This window comes from Pan troglodytes, chromosome 8 (genome assembly GCF_028858775.2).
Source record: "Pan troglodytes isolate AG18354 chromosome 8, NHGRI_mPanTro3-v2.0_pri, whole genome shotgun sequence".
Lineage (NCBI taxonomy): Eukaryota > Metazoa > Chordata > Mammalia > Primates > Hominidae > Pan > Pan troglodytes.
This window is the reverse complement of record NC_072406.2, coordinates 106023634-106039253: the sequence shown is the minus strand read 5'-3', so window position 1 is coordinate 106039253 and position 15620 is coordinate 106023634. Positions and strand designations below refer to the sequence as shown.

Sequence of the window (15620 nt, the reverse complement as noted above, 5' to 3'; positions counted from 1 at the left end):
AATCTGCCTTGCATGTACTGTCTCAATCCTTCCATTATCTTTGGAAGTAGGTATTATTGTCCCTCTTTACAGGGAAAGAAACTGAGGCTCAGAGGGGCTAAGCAACTGGCCTGTGGACAAGGCTAGTACATGGCAGAGTTGGAGTTCACCCTAGTCTGTACAGAGCAGGTGTTCTCCAGTAGCATATGATGCTGCTTACAGGAAAAGGGAACTGAAAAAAATAAGACATTCAAAGGCCAGTTCGGGAATGAGGTATTCTTCTCTCCCATAATCCTGATGTCAGAGTTAATATCTTCCCCATATGGGAATCTGGTTCCTGTGCATAACTCCCCAGGGAGTTGCTTCCCAGAAACTATGTAAGTATGTGTGTACCTTTGATGCCTCAAGTCTTCCAGATATGCACTGTGTGCCAGCAGCTGCTGTCTGCCCTCCCTGACCACACTTATATGGCAAAATAGTCCAGCAAACAATGAGCAGGAGCAAGCTCTGACCCTCTCCGTGAAGGCAGCACACAGAACCAGTTCGTGCCAGGAATATCTTCTCTGCCATGATCCCCCTTTAAAATTACATCTTCCCTTTAAGTGCAAACAAGAACCTAGACTTCCAGAAAGTCATCTTGATACTCCCAGGATACTTATAATCTGGAATCTTTAGAAGGTACTTGGCACTCACTGCTTGCTCTGTAGGTTTTTTGTGTTCTAACACCCCAGTTAGTCTTCTAAGGCCTCAGAGGGCAAGGTTCATGCCCTATTCTGCCTCAATCCCCCACCCCTGCTGAACAATACCCCATTCTTAGTAGGTAGGCAATAATTAGGTCAAAAGGCCTCAGAAAGTTTATTATGATATTATAACAGGAGGACACGTGCTTCTTTAAAAGCATTTTTTGAGAGCCTACTCTATCACCGGCATTGTGCTAATGACCCATGTGATCTAGAAGCAGAAATTTAGAAAATCAAATATGAGCCTTTTGGGCACTCTGCAGCAGGTAAATAACAAATCAAAATTGGTATCTAGAAGTGAAGCATCCTTGGTCAGATTAAGAGGCCTTCATGACAGGTACATTTGAGGCAAGCACTGTAAGGTTACAATCTCTATCAGCTGTCAGATGTTTAGAAAGACCCTAAATAGGGTATTGAGATCCTAATTCTTGATTTTACTTTCTCCTAGAAATTGTCTGAGTGATGATTTTAGCTGGGCTTATCAGTCAGGAAAGGATGGGTCTTGCTGTCCTTAATTTCAAATCAGTCTTCTTGTAGTAGGTAAATTTCTCTACCTTTCTTTTAATTTGTCACCATTTCACCTCAAATTATCCCTAAAGGCCATGACCTTTGGAAATACCTTTGAATGTTCAAAATCAGCTGATCCAGCCACAGATAAACCTGGTCATAATCAATGGGTAATCAATCTCATATTACCCATAATTTTATCTTCACTCATTCTTCACATCGTAAATCCTTGATCCAAATACAATACTATTATATAAAACTATTTCTTCAACATACCAACAACAAGAATGAAACAGCTCCTGTAAATAATTACCTCTGGGATATGAAAGAAAATGTAAACATTTTATTTGGCAGTTGTTTCTGAACACATGAATAAATAAATGGAAAAGTACATATTATTTCTTTTTGGAGTAACAGATACCATTAAACGCTTATTTACACATCTTCACTGCAAAGAACAGTTACACAATTAAATTTTGTCTTATAAAAGGTAACTTCCCACATCACTGGACTGGACAGTTAAGGATGGAGATACTGGTAGTGCTTGGTTCTAGCAGTCTCAATGTTTGAAAGGCATTCATTTGCAAGTGTGATAAGAAGAGTCATCATGCATTGAGTTCATCCGGGTCATGTACTGTAGAAAATTTCTGATGGCAGCCACAGAATTTGGTGTCTCATGCGCTTAAGTCAACTATGACATGTTTGTAAATCTGTGTATTTCCCTTAAAACTGGAAGCAAAAAGAAAATTACGCTTATTAATGGACACATGTGTGAATGATCTTGGTGCCTGAACATTTAATTCCTGAAATTTCACAAATTTGGCTTTCTCTGCATCCCAGTTATACACTTGAGTAAAGGAGTAATCACTTCCAAGAATTGCATATTGGTAATTATTTATTTGAAGAGGCTGGAACACCATGGATCCTCGCGATGGCATCCTCTGAATATCCTGGAACGAGGAGCCTCCCCATTTCATGACTTTGGAATCACCAATGAATCTTGTCAAGCAAATGTACACGTCCCCTTTCACTGAGAAGTGCTTCACTGCGTACACATCCTCCATGTTAGGAATGTCAGTTTGGTTAGTGAATGATTGTGTTGCTTTGTTCCACTGATAAATTACAGGACGCTGGGAACTACTAGACAGAATTAAATGAGGCGTTCTGAGTGTCTGAGGTGTTCTGACTATTTCTAGATATTCCACATCAGTGTCCCTGTACCACGCGTGTAAGGATTGATGGGAGTAGAATCCGTTTCCGTTCCATTTGTAAATGGTAGTAAAACCAGCTTTTGAACTGTCAGCAACAACAAAGTACCAGTTGTTTTCAATCTTGAATGTTTCAATGTCATTGGGTTTTCGGATTTTGAGAATTTCAATATCCTGGATTTTTATGAATTTATTTGCAAAACTGTCTCGCTTATAGATGTGAGAGCCACCAAACAGCTGGGCCACAATAACATAGAGCTGAGTTTCAATGACTATAGGCTTGCATACTACAGTGGATGTGCCTGGGAAAAGACAAAGGAGAGATTAGTTGTGTGGCCATCCTCTTTTGGAGCATGTAAACATGCGGGCTGGGGCCATACAACTTCCACCCAAATCAGCCTGAAACAAGAGATCTCCTTGGTTGATTAGGCAAGGCTGGTCTCCAAAGCCCAATGGCAGCAGTGTCCTAAAGTTCTGTGCCTTTGTGCCTCGTGGGGCCTTGTTGCCAACAATTGAGTTGTTAATGTCATATCTAGCCTGCGCTAGACGTTCAGGACACACAGCTATGGCCCGAGTGTTCTCCTCTTATTTCTTGCAGAAAGAAAGCATTAGTTTCCCTGACACAAAATGAATTAATCATAATTCTAATGAAAACTACTGTTTACTGAGCATCTATTATGTGCTTTCTCAATTTACCTCATTAATTTTCCCAACAATCTTAAGAGATAAATATTATCCTTTTTCCACATGAGTAAACTGAAGCTCAGAGAGGCTGTTCTGGTAGCAGAAGTCAGAGTCGGGGATTCAAAGCCAGGCCTACCAGCATCTCTATGCTTTTAACCCAAGCTGGGGACAAGTTAGCTATTCCAGGACTTCAAATTTGGTTTATCTAAGATCTTAGATAACCAAAGGCTAGCGTTGTGGTCTGGGTAGCCCATGGCTCTACTGTAATTGTTTTGCTCTAAGTCTGAACTGCTTCCTGCTCTAGAATAATTCGCCTTTCCCCTGCAAAGAAAGGAGATGCCACTTGTCACTTTTCTGGAGCTTTAGGTCACTGGTGGCAGGAGTGAAGAGAAGGAAAAGGAATCTTTAAGAAAATCGAAAGAAGGGTGCAGCCATGGGCACTGCTCCTGAAAGTTATTTTGGAAAATCATGGAAAATGATGTGGGATCTGTCAGTGGCCTAGCTTGGTATCCTCTGGGGAAGAGTTTGACATTTATCAGTAGATTCTGATCTTGCAGGAGTTTGGCTCTAGAAAGTCCAGAGACAGCTGAACAAATCTGGGCTTTAGGCCTCTTCTGACTACAGCGCTAGTGCGGGGCAGAAAGTTCTACATTAACTCTTTCTACTAATTGGCTTCATCCATAGGCAAAATAGTTTTATTTGTGACTCTTTTCAGGGCTAAACTGTTTGTATGATCTTAAGAAAATCATTTAACTTCTCTGAGGCTCAGTTTTCTTTTCCGTACAACGAGACTTTAGACTAGATTAAGGATGGCCACCAGATTCCAACACATGTACCAATACTGATTGGCTCATTGCGTGTGATTGTCTGGGGAACTGTGTTGAGAAGGATTCTGTGGCCGTGTCTGCACTCTACATGAAAGATTCCCATGATAGATTAGTGGTGCCTGTCTAGAGTGAAGGAAGGGATAATGACTGAGTATGGGGCACATATTTGTCATCTGCTATGGTTGGAATGTTTCTGTCCCTCCAAAATTTATGTTGTAGCTTAATCCCCAGTGTAATAGTATTAAGAAGTGGGGTGTCTAGGAGGTGATTAGATCATGAGGACTCCACACTCATGAATGGAATTTGTGCCCTTGCAAAAGGGCTTGAGCGAGTCTGTTAGATCTTTTTTTGCCCTTCTGCCATGTTAGGACACAGAGAAGGCACCGTCTTTGAAGCAGAGAGTGAGCCCTCACCAGACCCTAAATCTCCTGGTGCCTTGATCATGGAGTTCCCAGCCTCCAGAACTATGAGAAATAAATTTCTGTTCTTATAAATTATGCAGTCAAGGTATTTTTTGTTACAGCAGCAGGAAGGGACTAAGACATCATCCTAGACAAGATGAGCTCTGAGATGCCCTCAGAAAGTTTGCAGATGTATGATTTATTTCTCTTGTAAGTGCTCATCTAAAGAGTCATTCAAAGAAATTGATGAACCATACACAAGTAAGAAAAGCCTGGTTTCGACCGCACAAAACCCTGCTATAGTCCACTGGAAAACTTATGGGGGCCTAGGGAAGCATGACCTTCTTCCTTCAGAGAGAAGGATTCTAAAAGAAAGGAGGATTCCAAAAGGGTCTCAGTTTGGAAGGGATCCCTTTATTTAAGCAACCCCAGCCTCAAGCAAGCCCCAGACCTGTCTTGGTCCTTTGAGCAATGAGGGTGATGGCTACCAGCAAAATCTATCATGACCCTCCATGCCTTGTCTAAAGGGTTACCTTTTATGGGGAGGTGTGAGTGTTCTTGAGAGCAGATTTAAAGGTATTAGAAGCTAAAACTGATATTAAAAATTGTAGAGGGAGCCCTATGTTCTAACTTATGACTTACAATTTTAAAAATTATTAAAATGGGAAAGAAACTTAAGAGATCAGCTAAGTAAGCCCAGGCAAGGTGGTTCACTCCTGTAATCCCAGAACTTTGGGAGGCCAAGGCGGGTGGATCACTTGAGGCCAGGAATTCGAAACCAGCCTGACCAACTTGGTGAAACCCCATCTCTACTAAAAATACAAAAAATTATTGGGGCGTGGTGGCGCATGCCTGTAGTCCCAGCCACTTGGGAGGCTGAAGGACAAGAATCGCTTGAACCCAGGAGGCTGAGGTTGCAGTGACCCCAGATCACGCCACTGCACTCCAGCCTGGGTGACAGAGCAAGACTCCATCTCAAAAAAAAAAAAAGAGATCCAGATAAGTAAAAGTTTTCATAGAAAGAATTAGATTCCGGCTGGGTGCGGTGGCTCACGCTTGTAATGGCAGCACTTTGAGAGGCCAAGGTGGGCGGATCATGAGGTCAGGAGTTCAATACCAGCTTTGCCAATATGGTGAAACCCTGTCTCTACTAAAAATATAAAAATTAGCTGGACATGGTGGCACGCACCTGTAGTCCCAGCTGCTTGGGAGGCTGAGGCAGAAGAATTGCTTGAACCCGGGAGTTGGAGGTTGCAGTGAGCTGAGATTGTGCCACTGCACTCCAGCCTGGGTGACAGAGCAAGACTCTGTCTCAAAAAAAAAAAAGAAAAGAAAAGAAAAGAAAGAATTAAATTCCATGGCCAAATTAAGGGTGAAAAATATTGGAAAAATTTCCTCACTGCAGGGCTTCTCAGATCCACAGATGTCTATATTATGAACCTACAAGACCAAGATATGGTTCATGAATTTATTGGACCACAAAATCCTTTTCATTACAAGGCATACATTAACATTTTGTAGAAGACACGTTTGTGTAACAAATTTGGGACTTATTGATCTAAAATAACCTTCTTATTTTATAGTTAAGAAAAAGGGGTTGAGGGGTGTCAGTGAGTATGAGCGGCTTGCCCAAATAGACTGTGGCAGAACCTGGACTAGAACTCATGATTCACCATCCAATACTTTTATTTGAAGAAAAATATTCAAATATTTACTGTTTATGTATTATACTAGACCCTATGCTAAGTTTCTTGAATATGTGTTCACATGATCTTATTAACAACCTTGTGAGTTAAGTATTAATATTATTCCCATTTTACAAGTGGGGAAATTATGGCTTAGAGAACAATCCCAGGTCACTTAACAAATGGTAGAGTTGGAATTCAAATGCTAAAGCATTCCCCTATACCACTCATCTTTCCTTGTTGCCCTTGGCTGAAGCAGTTTAAATTACCACTCAAAATATCATTAGGCTTTTCATACCTGTAATGTTGTCATAATTCCGGAAGGTCTTTTCCACATGGTCCCATTCAAGGAAAATGCATTTTCCAGTAAAAGGCTGAGCGATGACTACATACTCATCATTCAAATAAGAAAAAGTGTCTATGGACAATGATTGATAAGGCAGGTCTTGAGACTTTGCAAATTCTGCAAAAATAGGAAATGATAAGTAACTGTGAGCTAATACCTCTTTCCTTGGCTAGATCTTAAATATTCACAAGAAATACATTTATTTCAGAGAATAGTAAAATGGCCATTTTACTTTTAAACACATGAAGCATTGTCAATGGTTCATAATTTTTTTAAAATTAAATTGCTCAGCTAGTTTTTAAGATATAAAAAATATCAGTTCCTGCACATGAAAAAAAAAGGTAGCCCTTATTTTAATTTTTTGAGGTGGAATGATGATGAGTACATTACCTGTAATGATGCAATCGAAATCCTTCGAGGAGAGACTATTGATTTTGCGCTTCTTGTATTCTGGGGGGCCTTCGCAGTAGATGTCTTCAACAGTTGCATTGGTGTGGCCAAGCCATTCCACTAGCCATTTCAGTTTACAGTCACAATTAAATGAATTACCCCTCAGGTCCCTGAAAGACAAACTTCAGCTGCTTTTGCTGTACAAGGGCCCTACCCACGCAGGAAAGAGTTCTACATCAACAATTAACATGTGCAGAATGACCTTACCCGGCGTTGCATTCTGCCCTATAACCTGCCTGGAACCTGACTGACCACTCATTCACTTTGGGCTCAGAGAGTTAGCACCATGCACACTTGAAGACTACCCAGTCAATGGAACCTCATCACTTACTCCCTCTTGAATTCCAAAGCGGCTTAGTCTAGGGCTGTGCTGTCAATAGAAACAGTATATGAACCGTAATTGTAATTTAAAATTTTCTATAGCCACATTAAAAAAGTAAAAAGAAGCAGGTATAATTCATTTTAATAATATGTTTTATTTAACCCAATACATACAGAAGATTATCATTTTGACACATCATCAATATAAACATTATTGAGATATTTTACATTCCTTTTTTATACTAAGTCTTTGAAGTCCAGTGTGTATTTTATACCTACAATATATCTCAATTCAGATGCTAAATTTTACCAGAAATAGGTGATCTATATTTAGATGTCATAAAATTCATAATTGAAAAAAATAGGTGTATATACCCAAATTATTCCAAGCGTACTTAACATTTTCCAATAATTGAGCTGAGAATCAGCTTTTAAATTTAAATTTAACTGTTAAAAAATTAAGTAAAATTTAAAATTCAGTCTCTCAGTTGTACTAGGAGCACATTTTAGGTGCTCAGTGACCATAAGGTCTGCTGGCTACCCTACTGGACAGCACAGGTCTAAACGACAGAATGTAGTGATTATTGTAATGTATTTAATCAAGTGAGCTATTTGCTTTTCTTCTTTCTCACAGACATAATTAATCCTGATCCTCTTCCGTGGTCTACAAATTCAGTTTAAATAGGAAATGACTTTGACACAGCAGAGTTAACACAGACATACAATCGCTCATGCCTGTAATAAGTTATACAGCATAGACCATTTACATATCCACATATGACCCCAACTCACCAAGTTCTCTGTGTATTTGCATTGCTTCTGTTCAGGAATTCCACCTCCTTTCCTGGTCACACAGAATTCTTAAGATAGGTGCTGCCTACTCTTCACACCACACATAAATAATTTTTAAACGCCCAAACATTTAAAAATGTTTTTTAGAGGATACTTTCAAGAAAGCCAAGAAATCCACTAAAAGGCAAGTTGGCATGGATCCTTGTACTTCTAAGATAATTCTTGATTTGGGCATATTAGAGTAGGTCCAAAAGGCTAAACCCCTCTTGGGATTCCCATGAGAGACTGAGCCAATTTCAATATTTTTTTGTTTTGTCTTTCACTAGTGTAGGGTATAGACTGACACAAAAATGGGGTAAAGGACCCCCAATGAGCTACATCCCACGTCACCCATGGAGTGTGTTCTAACTTCCAAGACACTCCCAGAACTGACCTAGTCTCCCAAGAGAACTCTGACCCACACTAATGAGTGGCAACCTTTCAGGCTACTGTAAACCAGAGAGGATAACTATGGTCTGTCCAGGACTCTCTTGGAAGAATCCTGATTTGGGCATTCTCCTGGAATCAAACCATATCATTCAGGAATTGAGGTAATAGACATGGAGGAGGGGCTGGGGAAATACTGCAAGGAACAAAGAAAGTTTTTCATTAGGCTACTGATTTGAAGTTAAATACTGGGCTTGGAAGAAAGTACTTGACTCAGATTTTCTTTTTGTTTGTTATTGGAGAAAAGTTGTTTTGAATATATATTCTACAGACAAGTACCTTAATAATTTTTTTAAAAAGCTTTTGTTTTCATATATCCTTTCATTTGTTCCTGTCTTCCACCTTATGACATTTAAATACCTTTCTAATGTTCTGGAAGGCAAATAATGAAGCTGAATTGCTTTTGAGAGGTTTAGGCATATATTACTTGCTTTGCTTACAGCAAAATATACAAATTCCTTGCAAAGATCTTTCACTCGGAGGCTTAAAAGTCAAAGTTTGAAAGCTCTTTTGTTTGAAAAAGGGTCAAAAATAATTAAGTTCATTCCCTTCCTGGGGCTTAAGCCAAATTCCTGGGGATTAAGCTTAGAGTTGTTGTTCAGTCTAATGAGAAAAAAGGCAAACTTTTCTCCCTTCCCCCACTTCCTGCTCCATTTCTCTGTTGATTGACCAACCCAAGGATGTAACCTTTCATCTTTATTCTGTCAGTTTCCCAGACTCCTTTATGTTTTTCCTTTGTAGCCCTATTTCCTGGACCTCATGAGAAAAAAGGGATTTTGAAATTTCTAGCCGGGTCTCTTCCCACCCCGTCAAAGTCCTTTATCATCGCTCCCTGCCGTATTGACACACACTTTGTCAAAGGAATGCCTGGGTGCCATGTATTCAGAATTTCCAATGATAAATACCATAGAAGACTCAAATGTTAGTCCATGTAAATTTAAATTTTTGGCCAGTTAAAATTTAGATTTAAAAACCCTAATTTTAATTTAAAAGCCAATTAAAAATTATAATAATCAATACCAGGCTTCCTTGTTAATGACTGCAAATTAATTAATTGTTCAGTGATTTCTTAGGTCCTCTTACACATTTGTTAAAGAATCCAGGCCTTTGAAAATATCTTTTGGGAGTGTCTGGAGATTGTTGTTTGCAAGGCTCCTGGAAAAAAAAAAAAAAAAAGGTGATGTAAACTGTAGTGATAAATTAAACAAAGGCATTTAATGATAAAGCTTAGTTATGAGTCTCTTTTGTCATTTCCAGCCTACTAAAAGACTTGTGGTCCTTTTTTTTTCTTCTGAACTACTACTCAGATTCCTGCTATTGTCCTTTCAGTTCCTAACCTGTTCACTTCAACACCCACTCCATATTTATTTACTTTTATTTCTTGAGACAAAAGTCTCGCTCTGTCACCCAGGCTGGAGTGAAGTGGTGTGACCTCAGCTCACTGAAACCTCTGCCTCCCGGGTTCAAGCGATTTTCCTGCCTTAGCCTCCCGTAGCTGGGATTACATGTGCCCGCCACCATACCCGGCTAATTGTTGTATTTTTAGTAGAGACAGGGTTTCACCATGTTGGCCAGGCTGGTCTTGAACTCCTGAGCTTCAGTGATCCACCCGCCTCGGCCTCCCAAAGTGCTGGGATTACAGGCGCACTCAATATTTAAACAACACTTTATGTTGGTTAAAAACAACAATGATTCCTGGGCATTGATCTTTCCATTTAGAACAGAACACGAGAGATTCACACTCTTAGACGCTCAATCTAGGGGATATCTCCCAAATGATGACTAACCAAACTGGTGAGTGTCCATCTCCAAAATGCGCCCCCTCCTCTTGCCTGGGCTGCCCCTTCTGCCTGCTTCCTCCTCGCTTGCTCCGGAGAGCAACCAAACCTCCAACCCACAGTGCCAGTAGCTCTATCTCTTCCCCAGTACATCCTTTCTCCTTTCTAAAGCCCACGCCTCCTTTTCCTTTCTAGCACCATTCATTCCACCTCAGAAAAAAGTTTTCTTATAAAAACCTATCCATCTATTCTCTTTAATCATCCCCCTCTTTCTCCTTCTTCTGGTTCTTTTCCTGTGATCACAGGAATGATTTTCCCTTTCCCTTTCTATTTGTTCTTCCGTAAATCACTAGAATGATTCTAATAAAGGTTAATGAGTAAAAAATTGTCCTGATAATGTCAAGGAAAGGGAAATGTGTCCCTAGTACACAAATATAGACATAGCACAGTGCTAATGCTGTATGACTGGGGAAGGTCACCAGGTAGTGTAATTTTCTATTTTTAACCAGCACCATATATATACACGTTATAAACTTTTCTTAGAGGTGTTTTTTTTTCCACAATAAAAATAAAAAACTAAACTAAAACTAAAGAGCCCATACCATTAGCCTCTAAACCCTTGAAAATTCTCTCAACTTCCCTTTAAAACATTCTCAAAAGTCTATGTCTTCTACCTCCACTAATTAAATATAAGGTTTCTCAAGTGCAAACATTCATGATCTTTAGAACTTATTTTTAAGTTAGTTATGCTGTTTTTCTAGGTTTTAGAAATTACTGCTAGTTTGGAAAATGGTTCTCAATGAACCTTGGAATGCAAGAATAGGAACTGAGTCAGAATGTTCCATTGTCAATGGCGGTCCAATTGTGACAAAGAGCATGGCTTTTGGAGTGATTCTGAGCTACGTTTGAATCCTGACTCCAGCGTTTACTGGCTGTGTGACTTTGGTAATGTATCTTCTTGGAAATTCAGTTGTTTCATTTTTAAGTGAAGATAATAATACCTTATCTCATAAGATTATTGAAAAAAGGAAATGAGATAATCAAGGATGGTGCAGGCGTCTGAACTACTCTCAGTAGAGTGGCTGGTGTCAGAAGAGAACGGCTTCTGTACGTATGTTGTCCAAGAAACAACGTTTAGAAACAGACCACATGAATGAACTGCTATGGCTGTCCACATACAGCAAAATTAATAAAATGCTGCTAAGGAAGACTATTCAAGAGAATGTCTCCATAATTCATCTTACTGACTGGTGTTTGAATGAAGAGATTTTCTGATGTCTTGGACCAGTCCAGAGTCACTCCCATGTTATGTGTCTCAGTTTATTTTCTGGCACAATGTGGCTTAAAGTTATCATACTAACTTCTAAGTGGATGTCCCTTCCTCTGAAGCTGGTAAAAACTGCAACTGGCCGCAGAGCATAAATTTAGAGGAGGCTGAGTCACAGGACAGTGGGCATGCAATGATTAAGCAGTCAAATCCTGAATTACTACTGCCAATAGGGGCTATACAGGAGAAGGCACCATGCTTGTCTTACTGTCCAAGGGGAATTCTTTTTTTTTTTTTTTTTTGAGACAGGGTCTCACTTTGTTGCCCAGGCTGAAATATAGTGGTGCGATTACAGCTTAATGCAGCCTCAACGTCCCTGGCTCAAGTGATCCTCTGGGCTCAGTCTCTCCAGTAGCTGGGACCACAGGTGTGTCCCACCATGCCCAACTAAGTTTTTTTTTTATTTGTAGAGACAGGGTCTTGCTATGTTGCTCAGGCTGGTCTTGAACTCTTGGGCTCAAGCTATCCTCATGCCTCTTCCTCCCAATGTGCTGGGATTACAGGTGTGAGCCACTGTACCCTGTGGGATTCTTTTAAATAATGAGTGAATCTGGAAGTTCTACTTCCTGCCCGAAGGAGTAGAGCTTTAGGCCTCACATGATCCACGTGCAAGCTAACCACAGAACAGATGGCAAAACAGAGCTGCAGACTCGGAGCTATGGGGCTTCCAGAATGGAGAGGCAGTATTTTTGCATGACAAGATGGAGGGCTTCTAATTCACCAGAATTGTGAGATGGGGCTGAGAAGGACAGGCTGGCCCGATGGGCTGTGGAATGAGGCATTAAATTTCCTGAGAACCTCTTGTGACAGGCTTTTGCCTTGGGAATCAGAGGGTGGGGGAGGCAGGGGAGCCAGAGGGAGAAATGGTGGGTGGATTCGCTGAACCCAGTGTCAACCCTTTGATGCTCCGCTACCAAAAATTCAATGAAATCCTTGCCCACAATGAACTGCTCTTAGAGGAGAGAGGATGAAGCTTCATGTCTAGGTTTGGTGAGTGATGGGCATGAGAAGGCTGCCTGGATTCACTAAGAGAAGCAGACTCAAGAGGAAGTAAGATTCAGAAATGAGAGTGAGGCTTCCAGACACCCAAGGCTAGGGAGCTGGAGTTCAGACAGCTTCCCTAAGTCTCTGGGAGGCTCCAGTGACAGGTTACATTTGGATAAAAGGAAAGCAGGCAGAGGGATTTGGGCAGAGAACGACTTAGGAAAGCAATGCTGACAGAGCCTGAGAATTACTCTGCAAAAAATGTTAACAGGTTGCCAGGGCATGGTGGCTCACGCCCGTAATCCCAGCACTTTGGGAGGCAGAGGTGGGCGGATCACCTGAGGTCAGGAGTTCGAGACCAGCCTGGACAACAAGGCAAAATCCTCTGTCTGCGAAAAATACAAAAATTAGTTGGGTGTGGTGTGTGCCTGTGGTCCTAGTTACTCTGGGAGGCTGAGGTTGGAGGATGGCTTGAGCCTAGAACTTGAGGCTGCAGTGAGCCATGATCATACTGCTGCAGTGAGCCATGATCATACCACTGCACTCCAGCCTGGGTGACAGAGTGAGACCTTGTTTCAAAAACAACAACAACAACAACAACAAAGAGATATAAGGGATCGTGTAAATAAACTATGGTCCATACGTAACACAGAATATTTTGTAGGAGATTTTAAAAATGAGGTAGGTGTAGGGTTACTGGAATCTTTCACTTTTCTGTGTAAATACATATTTATGTTGTGAGTTTTTATCATCAAGCATGTATTATTATTTTATAATCAGAAGAAACAAAGAATAAAGTTGACTTTTTGAAAGGATCCTGTTGCTTAGTATTTGTATATATCTATGGTTCTGTCCAGTGAGGGTTCAGTCATTTGAAATCAATCATTTGGCTGCATTTGTCAAGTTCCAAAGCTACCTACAGGGTTAGATTAGGAATTACCGAACTCGGGGGCCTGAGTGGTCAGGTCATGCAAATGTCTTTCACAAGACCTCCTGCAGGAGGGAGCTGCCTGTTTCCTAGAAAACTCTCATGCGGTTTCAGGCCCTCACCCTTTAGGGAGGTTTGGGGCTACAGGGCAGTCGAGGCTTGAAGCCACCGCTGTGGTTCTTTGCGCCAGCTTAAAGCCAGCTGTGATGAGGGCCTGTTGCCTCCACAAATCATCATGGGCATCTGAGGGCTTCAGGGAGATTTGCTGCAGTGGAGGGGTGCTGAGGGCACCGGGGTCAGGGGCAACAGGAAAAAAAAAGGGCAAGTCACGCGACGTTCCCTGAAGCCTCCTCAGCATTTAGTCATTAAAAAAGGGGTAAGTAGAATGAGATCCTGTGTCTATCAGGGAATTTTAACAGCTAGAGAGACTGAGATAGCACTTTGTGGGTTAGGGTTAGGGTTATTTTAGGGTTGATATTAGGATTATTTGATTCTTCAGATTCCACCTCTGCACCGAGTTTTGCTACCAGAAAGCAAAATACCTGGATAAAATTTTCCCAGTTCTGTCTTCATCCCACTCCCAGCTTCACAGAGTAATGATATAGTAATATTATTATTAACTTTTCCTCAACAGAAGCTCTAGTTGCTATACGTGCTATGTATTTTTAAAACTGGTTGTAGCTATTCTTTCCTGCATCACTTAGGGTAGTGTAGTGGTTTAAGTGCCAACTTCGTCCAAATCCACCAGGGATTAAATTTGAACGTCATCACTCTTAGGAATGTGTCCTTAGCCAAGTTAATTTCACCTCTCTGGGTTTCTGTTTTGACATCTGCAAAACTGAGCAAAGGATATGAATTTCACTTATTGTGAGAATTAACACATGTAGCTACTAATATTTTTATATACATATCTTTGTAATGGATTCCAGGAAAAACTGTATCTGCAGGTGAATTTTTAAACCTTATGTGTTAAGACCACAAAACTAATCTTTTTCTTTGTTGTTATTGCCATTAAACAGTGATATTAAGTATCTAAACACTTTAAAATATTTGCTTCAGGAAGCTGAGATCATCTATTCTTTCTGCCTCTCTTAGTAGGGATAATCCTATGCATTGGTATTCTTAAAAGTCCCATCTTTTACTTTTATTGATACACACACACACATATACACACACTACATATGCACATATATATGGAATAATAATTATTTCTTCACTTCAAGAAAAGTTGGAAAGTGCAAAAATTATTTTTTTAAAAAAGGAGAGAAATAATAATTATCATAGCAGAAGTAACCACTGTTAAGATTTAGTCATGTTTTCTTCCAGCCATTAATACAGAGCCCATCAAAAGCAAGTGATTCTGGAACGTCATGTTACGGGTCCTGGCCCACAGAGTGTCTAGTCCTTCTCTTTCCTCTAGAGTGTCATGACTAGAGAGAGTGTCACGACTTGAGAGAGTGTCACCCTGAATTGCGGTAGGGGACCCTCCTTCCTCTGCAAAGATCTGTTAGCCAAGAGCTGTTAAGCAGAGCTGAATTTTAATACTAGATATAAGAATTCTTAATTCTTAGGAATAGGAGGAAGAAAAATTATGAAGGACAGAGAGGCAAGGAGTCCCAGGTAGCCACCAGAGTTGTCAGGAAAAAGACTTTCTACATGTTTTGGTTTAAGGAGTACCAGGCTCCTGTGTTGGCCAAAGTGGACCCCTTGCCAGTCAGACTCACTTTAGGGCCCAGAACTCAGCCACAGAGTACAGGGGTGACGTGGACAGGGAAGTGGATATCTGAGTTTGAGCTCAGGCTATTCCCTTTTCTATAAAGTGAATGATCACTGGGTCAGAATGATCTCCAAGTCCTATTCTTGCTCTGAAATCACAGCTTTGTCATTTTCACTGAGAGGCTATGGCTTCATCTTTAAAATTAATAGATGACACTAGGATAGGTGATACTTTAGGCCACGTACTTAGGGGTCAGTGCGTTTGACAACAGGCTTTTCTAGGGGATGGAGGTCACACTAGGTGGCACTAAAATATCTGACTGGGGTGGGGTGGAGCCGATTGGGAGAGGGGTGAAGACACAGTCAATGAGAGACTTGAGGAAACATTTAATCAATGTTCCTTTATTTCTAGGATAATTCTGCAATGAGCACTAGAAGGATGGTTCTCTTTGCATTATCTG

The 15620-nt window shown here is 40.7% G+C and overlaps 1 protein-coding gene across 3 annotated transcripts in view; it reads right to left on the bottom strand.

Moving 5' to 3' along the window:
- Positions 1-1549: 1549 nt before the first annotated feature.
- LGI1 (leucine rich glioma inactivated 1) overlaps positions 1550-15620 on the bottom strand; it is a 40352-nt gene continuing 26281 nt past the window's right edge. Inside the window, exons 3-6 of one of the 3 annotated variants that reach the window (XM_016962384.2) lie at positions 9510-9581; positions 6768-6937; positions 6330-6494; positions 1550-2736 (exon numbers count right to left, since the gene is read on the bottom strand). In XM_016962384.2, the coding sequence (XP_016817873.1) occupies positions 1901-2736; positions 6330-6494; positions 6768-6937; positions 9510-9581 (1243 nt within the window). In that variant the 3' untranslated portion in view covers positions 1550-1900. The remainder of the gene's footprint in view (positions 2737-6329; positions 6495-6767; positions 6938-9509; positions 9582-15620) is intronic. The other 2 variants (XM_016962385.2, NM_001071778.1) reach the window with 2 other exon arrangements.